The sequence below is a fragment of the Poecilia reticulata genome, linkage group LG18, assembly GCF_000633615.1.
Source record: "Poecilia reticulata strain Guanapo linkage group LG18, Guppy_female_1.0+MT, whole genome shotgun sequence".
NCBI lineage: Eukaryota > Metazoa > Chordata > Actinopteri > Cyprinodontiformes > Poeciliidae > Poecilia > Poecilia reticulata.
This window is the reverse complement of record NC_024348.1, coordinates 6,728,012-6,740,054: the sequence shown is the minus strand read 5'-3', so window position 1 is coordinate 6,740,054 and position 12,043 is coordinate 6,728,012. Positions and strand designations below refer to the sequence as shown.

Sequence of the window (12,043 nt, the reverse complement as noted above, 5' to 3'; positions counted from 1 at the left end):
ACCTTAGTGTGAGTCACATCTTGGATACATGTTGGTGTGCATTTGAATAAATAACTTTGAATAAAAAAAAAATAATAATAATCAGACATTTCACAACCCCCCCCCCCCCTGCAGCTCCCCCAGAGGTATTTTTTTTGGCTCTAGTGACCTTTATTTGAAAGTGCTAAGACAGGAAAGTAGGTAAAGAGAGAGTTTACTTAGGGACTGTTAGGGGAGGTTTACTTAGGGACTGTCAACAAATTACCGAACCAGACATTCCTGTAAAAAAAGTTAATAAATGCCTTGAATTGTAACCAACTAACTAATTCATGCTTTTACACGAGACACAATATAATCTATTAAATTTTAAAGTCATATACAATACTTTCAATAATTTTAATACTAAATAATATGTTTTCTTCAATAGCTTCCAGGTCATGCAAAGTATTGACTCAGAATCACTTAGAAATTGTATAGATGAGGCACAAACATTTGTTTTCCATTTGTAGCCATTTTCCATTTTTTAGGATTTTTTTGGGGTCAAAATTGAGTGCTTTTCTTCAATAGCTTCCAGGTCTTGTGACCCGTGACCCAGAACCTGTGTGAAATTGTTCCATCAGTCTGTATAGATGAGGCAGAAATGTTTGGTTCGGTAATTTGTTGACTGTCCCTAAGTAAACCTTGGTGCGCTGCGGCCGGGAGTTGTGGAGAACCCCCGGCCGACATTAGCGTTCATAAATCGGATCAACCTTGAGCTAAACGCCCCTACTCCCCGGAGCTCGAATATCGAATATCCAACTTGAAACTAACTCCACTGTGGCGTGAAGTTAGTTTTGAACTAGAGTTAGAGTCTGCAATACCGAGCATGGCTTTCTTCTTCGGCACTAGTTGGCGCCGGTTAATAATTCCTGTAATGCTGGCACCCAGTGGACAGATTGTACTACAGCAATTTTGCTATTTCTAATCAATCAATCAGATTTATTTATTTCTTTAGTACATTTAAGCTACAAGAAAGTTTAAAGTTCTAAATATATTTAAAAGCACAAATATACTAAGAACATACAGTGAGTCAACAATCGAAGCTTATAGTTTAGGATCAACGCATGCGCAGTTAGATCAAAAAATTATGCCCCGCCTCTTCCGTGACAATTCTCACACATTCAAAAAACGAGTCTCGCTCTCACACATACATAAAACGAGTCTTAGCACTGTGTGTGTGTGTGTGCGTGCGCGCAACTTTAGTCTTGTGTATGTAAGAGAGAAACATTTGTGTGCGTGTGCAAGTTAGTACAGTGTATGTGTGCGAGAAAGATAAAATGTGTGTGCGTGTGACATTTTAGTAGTGTGTATACACAATTTGAGTATTTTTTGAGTGTGCGTGATGTTTTTTTAGAGTGTGCGTGATGTTTTTTTAGAGTGTGCGTGATGTTTTTTTGAGTGTGCGTGAGTTTCTTGTAGTGTGTGAGAGACAAAACATAGATTTTGTCCTAAACGGCCCCTCATATCTAAATGTGGCAGGCACAGAGCCTCCCAGTCTACAGCCTCAAAATGACCCCCATCAGTTTCATCAGTTTCCTTTAATGCTCAGGTTATTTCTGAACAAGGGGGTTTATGCACAAGTGGAGACAAAACAAGATTGTGATCTGATTTTCCAAGAGGAAGTCTGGCTTTGGGGAGGTATGAGTACCTGACATTTGCATAAAACAAATTCAACATTTTCTCAACTAGAACAGGTCACAAGCCTTACAGGTCATGTTGAGGTCGCAGTTGTGTTGCTCTTTTCCCAATTTTTTCATGTTGGATTGAACAGTTATTTGATAGATGTTCAAATCTAGTATGTGGTAGGAACTAGTCCTTGGTTTGAATATTAAACTTCTGAAATATTTAAGCTAAACTGCTATTAATAGATGTGTCTGGATGCCACATGTATAATACATGTGAGAATGAGCAGCTGATTTTCTCACACTTTGATCAGTTTGTTCTGAAAACTGTAACACATTATTAGAAAGACAAGCAGGAACTATAAGGGATAAACTACAAACAGTGATGTTACAGCTCAGCACACGATACTGAATAAAGTTTTTCCTTGTTATTTTTCCAAGCTAGAGTTTGTTTCATCTAATTTGTATTTTTTCCTTCCTCTTTATAGTTTGTAAAGGGTTTCCTTGTGAAACATGTTCCTGCCCTGCATTGAATATTTAAATGTGAAACAGTAAAATTCAGCTGCTATTTAGAGATGTGGGAAAGTAAGGTAGCAACAGTTTACCTGGGACTGTTTACAGCAGAGCATCAAGAGGAGAGAACACATTCACTCATCAGTGAGTGAGTGAATAGAAATGTTGTTTTAATCATATCCTTACATTATGTCAACAAATGTTTAGTTAAGAAACATTTGCACTATTGTTTTCTGTTTGTTCTGTTTCCTGTCCGTCTTCTTCTCTCTGCTCTCATTGTTTCTCTGTCCAGTGGAGGGAGAGCTGCAGCTTTTCACTGTTTAAATGTTCTTCATCCAACAGAGACAAACTGCTGGAGGAAAATAATTCATCTGACAGCAAAGATGCAGTGGAGTCTGATTCTGCTCTTCCTGATGGGTAAGTTGATCTGAAACACAACTAGACTCTCTGGTTTCTGGAACGTTAGTCATTGGTGTCACTGGAAAGACGATTACCTCTTTCTTTATCACAGAGAAACTTAAGCAAGAACAACTGGATTAACATTTCTTAATATCGAAAAAAATGTAATGACAAATGTCAGCAAAATATTTTATCTTCTCAGGTCAGTGTTGTTTGATGGACTGTCAGCTCTATGAGTTTCACTACATTAATGAGAATAAGACCTGGACTGAAGCTCAGCAGTACTGCAGAGAGAAACACACTGACCTGGTCACAGTGACTAACATGAAGGACATGGAGAGACTCATCAACATCTCAGCTGGAGATCAGAGGGAAGCTTGGATTGGTCTTTATGATCAAACAAATGGTACCAGAACTTGGTACTGGTCTCTACCTGGAGTGGAGTTTGATGAAAGTGAGACAAAGTGGTACACCAGTTATCTATGGTATTCCAACTGTGGAATATTGACGTGGCTAAAAAGAGCTAAAATTGTTGACTGTGGATATCATTCCTTTTTTCTCTGTTACGATGGTAAGATTGAAACGTCACCTTTGCTTTAAAATACACATAGTGTATGTAAACTTCTGGTTTCAATGATACATATGCACACACACATATATACATGCACGTGGACTTGTGTACATGTTTGTGTTCACACAAAGAGAACCAACAAACTATCATTTTAGTTTGTTGGTTCTCAATTTCTTCTTTAAGGAAAAAAATGGTTTAATAAAAAATAATTATTCTTTAATATTTAAATAAGACCTCAATAAATGATATAAATTCATCTAAATTTCCCATCTTTTTTAAAGGCCACCGAACTTGATACATGCAAGAAATACCACTTTTAGTTCAAAATGTCTTATTTGACAGGATATTCCAGTTTCATGTTTTAAATCATAAATCATGTAAAAAAATATTCTGAGTCAATCATATCAATGTCATATTCATAAAAGTAAAGAAAAAAACAGACTACTTCTAAAAAGTCATGTAAAGTTAACCAACTATGTTCACTCCACAGAAACCAACACAACCCATAAATATCACTTGATTGAAGAGAGGAAGACCTGGCTGGAAGCTCAGAGTTACTGTAGAGAGAAACACACAGACCTGATTAGTGGAACGAAGCAGCTACAGGACGCAGAGAATATGACTATATACGAGATGTCACTAGATGAATATATTTATGAAAAGAGACCAATATACATTGGTCTGTTCAGTGACACCTGGAGGTGGTCAGATGGAAGCAGCTCCTCTTTCAGACACTGGAATCTACAGTTTGACAATGAGATGACCAACAGTGGTCAATGTGCCATGACTGTGTTGGACGATGGAGGCAGATGGAAGAATGAGAACTGCTCTGTGAGAAAACCCTTCATCTGTTATGGTGAGTGTTCAAAACATATTAGTGTGTGTAACATAAAACTCCACATACTTAGTTACATGTATTTCAAGAAAATAAACTTCACTACCAGGCTTATGTGGTTTAACAATAAGTCATTATTAGTTAAATACATTTTCTTAATTGTTCATACTTTTGAAAATTATTTTTTGTTGCATAAATTCTCATTGAAGACTTATAGTTTTATTTTTTATATTTTATGTATTTTCATGCCAGATAAAGTGATCTTGATCAAAGAAAGTAAAACTTGGCATGAGGCCTTTACCTACTGCAGAGGTCACCACCATGACCTGGTCACCATCACCAACATGGATCAACAGAACCAGGTTCAGGAGAAAACCAAGAACGCATCGACTCCTTTTGTCTGGATTGGTCTGCGTTTCAACTGCAGTAGGAATGTTTGGTTCTGGGTTTGTGATAACTGGACCTGGAATGAACAAAATGACTGTAACATGTTTGGAGCCATGCAGGCAGGAGGAGAACATCGGTGGTTCCAAAGAAACGGCAGTGAGAAATTTAACTTCATCTGTACTAATTAATAATTCTTCCTCTTCTTTTTATTATCAGCATTTTTTCACTTTGTGCATCTTTTCAGTTGTGGGTTTAATGAAATTTACAAAATCATATTTGAATTTTGCCAAGGAACAATCTGTTAAGTAAAATTTTAAATTAGATATTTGCTTAAAGTGGACAATATTTCCATCCATCCATCCATTTTCTTGCACCCTTTTTCCCTCAGTGGGGTCGGGAGGGGTGCTGGTGCCCATCTCCAGCCAACGTTTCGGGCGAGAGGCGGGGTACACCCTGGACAGGTCGCCAGTCTGTCGCAGGGCAACACAGAGACACACAACCATGCACACACACACTCACACCTAGGGGCAATTTGGAGAGGCCAATTAACCTGACAGTCATGTTTTTGGACTGTGGGAGGAAACCGGAGTACCCGGAGTAAACCCACGCACGCACAGGGAGAACATGCAAACTCCATGCAGAAAGACCCCAGGCCGGGAATCGAACCCAGAACCTTCTTGCTGCAAGGCAAGAAGGTCCACGGGCTGCGCCACTGTGCAGCCCGTGGACAATATTTTTTTCTTGAAATGTTTTTTTAAGTAAATTGTTGAAATTTTATGTTGTTTCTCTTGTCTCACATGTGCATATATGTTTTTGTCTTTACAATATTTCCTGACTGATAGCATCTACCCAGCCTTGATAAAATTTTGTTGAGATTTAAAACAATAAGATCTTAATAAATCATTTCAAAACCTTTCACATGTTGAATGACATTTTCTTCTGCACAATTTAAAAGAAAACTATTGGGAAGATGGAAATGGGTCAGAAAGAGCCCAATTATTTCACTGCTTAAGTGTGCACACCTTTACATTATTACTGTTAAGAAAACATTTTTCATTTAATTTCATTACTAAATATTACCATATTCACCGGATTTGGCGTAGAATTGTGAAATATTTGTAGATTTCTATCTTTTTATTACACTCAATTTATATTTCTGATGAGCTGTACTTCTACTAGTCAGTCTGTCTCTGCGGGATCATTGTCTAAAAAACAAAACCACTGCTAACACCAAAGACACACACGCACACACTGCGGAGAACCTAAAGAAACTTTGGTCGGTGACAGTGGATGATACACAGCCCATGGAGGTGGTCTGACCTGAGTCGCCGGTGCTGGTCCCCCTGGGGTTCAACATGACCCCCGGAACCCAAAGGCCGCAGAACACTGGCTGAGTCTAGGCCGCTAACTGGAGGAAGCCAACCATTTTTTATTTTTTTTGTACATGATAGAGGGGCATTGCCTCCATGGTTACTAACGGTTACACACATACGTCCTCCATAATGCAATATTATATTGTATCTTACTAGTCATACCTATAAAGTATATCAACTTTAATTTTATCTTGTAAAAAGTGTTCACTGCAAATCCACGGTTACACCAAGGGCTGTCAGTCCTTTGATTGACGGCTGCTTTCCATAGTCGGTCTATCTTACCTGATTAAAAGTTATAAAATAAAATGACATGTTTGTTTGCATCTTTGTCTTCAGCCAAACACGGAGCACCCTATTTCAATCTGGAGAGACTCGCACAGAGAAAAAGCAGCAGTTAGAAAGTTTTATTAACGCGTAGTTCTTTGGCGCTCGGATACCAGCAGAAGACGTGCGTACTGAGAATCGCCGTGAGCTTTGATGATCGGCTTGGGGGGAAGCTCAGGGTAGTCTGAGTGGTGGTGGAGTGGACCCTAGAGAGGAAGGAGCCTGGAGGGAGTCTGGAAGATGTCCGGGAGGATGAGGGTGGAGACGGGGAGGAGGTGGGTTGAAGCGCGGCTGAAGAGCAGGTGGACCCGAAGTCGCTTGTCCTTTTCAAGGAACTCTTGCGTGGTGATTGGCTGGAGCAGAGCAGCGCTCCGGTGCTGGTTGGCTGAGGCAGAGGCATGGTAATTGAGTGATGCCGATAAGCTGAGGAGAGTCTCCCAGCTTGAATTTACGCCTAGGTTTTCATGAACATTTTTAATGTGAAATCAATTAAATAGAAGCGATATTAGGCTGCCACGTGTCTGTTTTTCTGACAGGCTCTGCAGTAGTACATAGGTTGTTCTGACATCATGTTCTCAGGTGTTCCAGCATCTACTAGTATTACAAGGAAAAAACAACTTCCTGGTTTGGACTAAAGAAGTTAATTTCCCCCGAATAATTTTGCTTCCTGTATGCATATTTTATTCGCTGCATGCCTTTCCACTCAGAACACATATATATCTATTCCATAAGCATTTTTAAATGAATTAAAGCTTATTTCTCAAAGATGTATCACAAATCCAAACCTTCATCTTTGAGAAGCTGGTTCTTGCGTCAGAATTATTAAGGAAACACGAAAATGTTATAGAGCATCAAGAGGAGAGAACACATTCACTGAGGGACAAAGAAAAGAAACGTAAGTTTCATAGAAATGTCATTTTAATCTTATTCTTACATTATTTTCGTGTCACCACATTTTTAGTTAGGAAAAAGTTGCACTATTTTTTCTGACTTCTCTATTTGTCTGTCTTGGTCTCTCTGCTCTCATTGTTTCTCTGTCCAGTGGAGGGAGAGCTGCAGCTTTTCACTGTTTAAATGTTCTTCATCCAACAGAGACAAACTGCTGGAGGAAAATAATTCATCTGATAGCAAAGATGCAGTGGAGTCTGATTCTGCTCTTCCTGATGGGTAAGTTGATCTGAAACACAACTAGACTATCTGGTGTCTGTTATGTTAAAGTCTAATTTAGGAACCATCTGTCTATTCAATAGTCACACAAAAAGTAAAAGTATTAAACATAAATTAAAACTGCTCAATTCTAGTCATTGTAATGCATGTGCTGTGTTAGTTCATCCTGAAATGCTATTATTGCTCTCAGATCAGTGTTGTTTCATGGACTGTCAGCTCTATCAGTTTCACTACATTAAAGAGGAAAAGAACTGGACTGAAGCTCAGCAGTACTGCAGAGAGAAACACACTGACCTGGTCACAGTGACTAACATGAAGGACATGAAGAGACTCATCAACATCTCAGCTGGAGATCAGAGTGGAGCTTGGATTGGTCTGTATAATCAAACAAATGGTACCAGAACATGGTACTGGTCTCTGCCTGGAGTGGAGTTTGATGAAAGTGAGATAAAATGGGCCAAAGGAGAACCAAGTCATGACTGGAATCACAACTGTGGAACTGTGTCGGATCCCCCAGGGCTCATTGCTGACATTGTTGACTATACATGCCCTACCTTTGTCCTCTGTTACAATGGTAATATTGAAGTCTTTTGATTGAAATGTCATGTTTCCTTTAAAATATATATAGTGTAAACATTTGGTTTCAACTGTACATATGCACACACATATGGACAGAGAACAAATTAACATTTTTATTGTCAAAATTTTATTTATGTTTGATAATAAAACTTGGTAAGAAACATTTCACATTTATGGTAAAATGTTTTAATCAAATATACATATTTTTTATTATAAAATCTCAACTAATAAAATCAATCCAAACTTTCTGTCTTTTTTTAAGAGTCCACTTAACTTGACACATGCAAGAAATAACACTTTTAGCTTATAATTCCTTGACATGATATAGAAGTGTCATGTTCTAAATCAGAATTCATATAACCAAATTAAAATAAACTGAATAAATCATATCAACTTAATATTTACAAAAGATAAAGAAAAAACTAAAGAAAAACTGGTAAGCTTCATTTTTAAATGTTTTTTTCTAAGGATACTTCTCAAAGGTCATGTAAAGTTAACCAACTCTGTTCATTCCACAGAAACTAATACCACCCATAAATATCACTTGATTAGAGAGGAGAAGACCTGGCTGGAAGCTCAGAGTTACTGTAGAGAGAAACACACAGACCTGATCAGTGGAATGAAGCAGCTACAGGATGAAGAAGTGAAGAAATTGATTAAGTCTGCAGGCCATCCACATATATCTATTGGTCTGTTCAGAGACACCTGGATGTGGTCAGATGGTAACAGTTCATCTTTCAGACACTGGAATAAAGACTTTAACAATCATCAACCCATCAGTGATCAATGTGCCATGACTGTGTTTAGTGATGGAGGCAGATGGAAGAATGAGAACTGTAGTGAAAGAAAACCCTTCATCTGTTATGATGGTGAGTATTAAATATCAGTATGTGTAACATAAAACTCAACATTCTTAATGAAACATCATTTAAGAATAAAAGCTTTTCTACAATGTAAAGCTTATATTTTGTATAATATAAGCTTTACCTTATATTATGGTAAAACTTGCCATTAGTGGTTTAACTCATAACAGTCATCATTACACGAATTTAGTTAAATAAAGGGTCTTGATACTTTTGGAACTTCTTTTTTGTTGCATCAGAATTGTTGTCAGTCAGCTCTGATTGAGGACTTAGAAAGAAATTGTATAGTTCTATTCCTTATATTTTATGTATTTTCATGCCAGACAAAATTATCCTGATCAAAGAAAGTAAAACCTGGCCTGAGGCCTTAACCTACTGCAGAGGTCACCACCATGACCTGGTCACCATCACCAACATGGATGAACAGAAACTGGTTCAGCAGGAAGCCCAGTTTGCCTCGACTCCTTTTGTCTGGATTGGTCTGCGTTTCAACTGCAGTGAGAGTATTTGGTTCTGGGTCTGTGATAACTGGACCTGGAATGGACAAAATGACTGTAACATGTTTGGAGTCATGCAAGCAAGAGGAGAGTATCAGTTGTTCCAAAGAAACGGCAGTGAGAAATTTAACTTCATCTGTACTAATTAATAATTCTTCCTCTTCTTTTTATTAGCAACTTTTTTCACTTTGTTTTCAGTTGTGGGTTTAATTAATTTCACAAAACCACATTTTAATTTTGCCAACCAGTGATCTGTTAAGTAGAATTTTAGATTATATATATATACACATATATATATATTTGCTTAAAAAGGAACATCATTTTTTCTTGAAATGTCTTTTTTAAAGTGAATTGTTAAGATTTTTTCTTGTCTTACATGTACATATATGTTGTTGTCTTTACAATATTTTGTGACTGTTACCGTCTACTCAACTTTGATCAAATGTTATTGTGATTTAAAACAATAAGATCTTAATAAATCACTTGAAAACTTTTCCATGTTGACAGACATTTTTTTCTGTACAATTTAACAGAAAGATGTTGGGAAGGAGGAGATGGGATGGAAGGAGTCCAGTTATTTTGCTGCATTAGTGTCCACACCCTTACACCAATACTGTTAGGAAAACCCTTCATTCAATTTTATCATTAAATATTTCCAAATTCACCAGATCTGTCTTTCCCACTTTCAAGTGTGAGATATTTGTAGATTTGTATCCTTTAATAAAACCATAACTTACATTTCTGGTGAGCTGTACTTCTTCTGGTTGGTTTGTCTCTACAGGATTATTGTTTGAAAAACAAAACCACCTCTAACACCAAAGACACACACACACACACACGCACACACACACGCACGCACACACACACACGCACACACACACACACACACACACACACACACACACACACACACACACACACACACACACACACATCCTTGTATTTCTATGAAAACTCAGGACTTTGTAATGACTTCCATTCATTTAATAACTACATTTATGCCTAATGCAGACATTTTCACTAACCCCAACCATTACTTGTCTATTCCTAACACCAACCTTACCCAGAATAGCAGGGTAAAAATACAAAAAGAAAAGAGAGGGAGGACCAGGAAAAGACACAAATTTCCATCCATCCATTTTCTGTACACCCTTGTCCTTTAGTTGGGTCAGGAGGGTTACACAAATTTCCCCATGACATAATATTTCACATTGCGTAAGTACATTTGCGTATCCTTTTCACAGTGTTTTGCATCATCACGAAGGCAGACATGCAAAATGCCTGCTGTACTTCCCTTTTTGCAGACACAATCCTGGTTGATAGAATCCCATTTGCACCAGTTTTAATGCACACAAACCTGGAGATCAGGGCTAGCCACATAGACGGGGCCCTGTGATTATGGGTGTAGCGGTCGTACGTGTTCCAAAACCAAAGATTCCAACAAGGGCCGTGGGTGGTAACAGGTGGTTTGATTTGCACGCACTTCCAACTTGATTGTTTTGAAAAATATATATGCTTTATTTCTTGTAAAAATAGCAACAAAGTAATTACTAAAAATGTCCTACAGCTTAGTTGAAAACGAAAATAATCTTAATTTGATGTTTTAAGTTCAAAAAGGGGACAAAAAATCATTTACAAAAACCTCCTGTCAACACACCAGACATTTGCCAAACAATAGACCTCCACCAAGCACCCGGTGTGTTCTTAATTACTCAAATTAATGGGAGGGTCTAACAATTGCCAAAGTAATCTAAACAATTCCAAATACAAAATTAATTACAGGTTTTGGCTCTAAACTAACTTAAATATGTTCTAAGTGCCCAAATAGAAATTGGTAAAAATTACAATTCACAAAATTTTGCATAAATAGCCACAAAAATGTGATTTTTGAGTTGTTTATTTGTAAGAAATACACAAAATATAGAATAATTAATCAAAAATCCTTTAGGAATGTTGCATATTCAGATGCTGAGTGTTTCTTAAAAAGAGCTGACAAATGACAGAGACAACAGTTGTAAAAAACACAGAGTGGTCATGTTCAAACTAAGGCTCCCGGCTTTCAAAATAAAAGCAGGAAATTCAGTTTTGCACTGAAGATGAAGAGAAGGCTCAAAAGAATCTATAAAGAATCATATTTGACTTCTTTGTGTAAGAATGTCAAATAATTTAAAATATTTTAAAGAGGTGTTAAGTTAATAAAAACATCCTTTAAACGTCCTCAGGTCAAAGGTCAGAATTTAGCTCAGACAACAACACAGTGAGTTCAGCTCAGTCAAATTAGGCAGCAGGATAAATATCTCAGTATTTACTTAAAACATGTGATAATGAGGTAAACACACAGTTATACTTTAAGCAAATATCTAACTGAGGTAAAAGCCGTTTTCTGAGATGAATGTAAAGTATTGTCAATTACTTTTATTTGTTTAATCTGATGCACAAAAAATCCAGATGATTTTTTTTCTTATATAAGTTGCTTCAGCTCACCGTCCTCATTTTCTGTCAATTATTGTATAACTTGTAACATGAATTATCGCCTTTGTAAAGAACAGACTCATCCTCCCGTTTGAACATTCAAATGTTGACACAGACTCGCTCTTATGTGTTCATTAGAAGTCGACATTTAAGCTGGGAACGTCGATCAGAACGTCAAGCAGAGGTTTGACGAGACACAAAAGGTAACCAGGTCCATGTTTTAACTTTCTTTCTGTGCTTGATATTTAAATATTCTGTTTCCTGTCTGACTTTGACTTGTTCTATGTTCTGCCCGCATTGTTGCAGATTGTCAAACCTTGATATGAAGTGTTTAAATGTTCTTCATCCAACAGAGACAAACTGCTGGAGGAAAATAATTCATCTGACAGCAAAGATGCAGTGGAGTCTGATTCTGCTCTTCCT

The 12,043-nt window shown here is 37.4% G+C and overlaps 1 protein-coding gene across 1 annotated transcript; it reads left to right on the top strand.

Moving 5' to 3' along the window:
• The first annotated feature begins 2,419 nt into the window (after positions 1-2,419).
• Positions 2,420-9,297, top strand: LOC103480343 (C-type mannose receptor 2-like). Its single transcript, XM_017310321.1, has 4 exons — positions 2,420-2,570; positions 7,400-7,783; positions 8,508-8,657; positions 8,975-9,297. Exons 1-4 carry the CDS (start codon positions 2,537-2,539, stop codon positions 9,295-9,297), a joined length of 891 nt encoding a protein of 296 aa, XP_017165810.1. The 5' UTR covers positions 2,420-2,536.
• Positions 9,298-12,043: the final 2,746 nt, after the last annotated feature.

Excerpts from the sequence above, each read along its gene's own strand:
- LOC103480343 (XM_017310321.1), top strand. The coding sequence starts at position 2,537 with ATGCAGTGGAGTCTGATTCTGCTCTTCCTGATGG. Across the intron at positions 2,571-7,399 it reads GATTCTGCTCTTCCTGATGG|ATCAGTGTTGTTTCATGGAC; the intron begins GTAAGTTGATCT and ends TATTGCTCTCAG. Across the intron at positions 7,784-8,507 it reads CTTTGTCCTCTGTTACAATG|ATGGTAACAGTTCATCTTTC; the intron begins GTAATATTGAAG and ends GGATGTGGTCAG.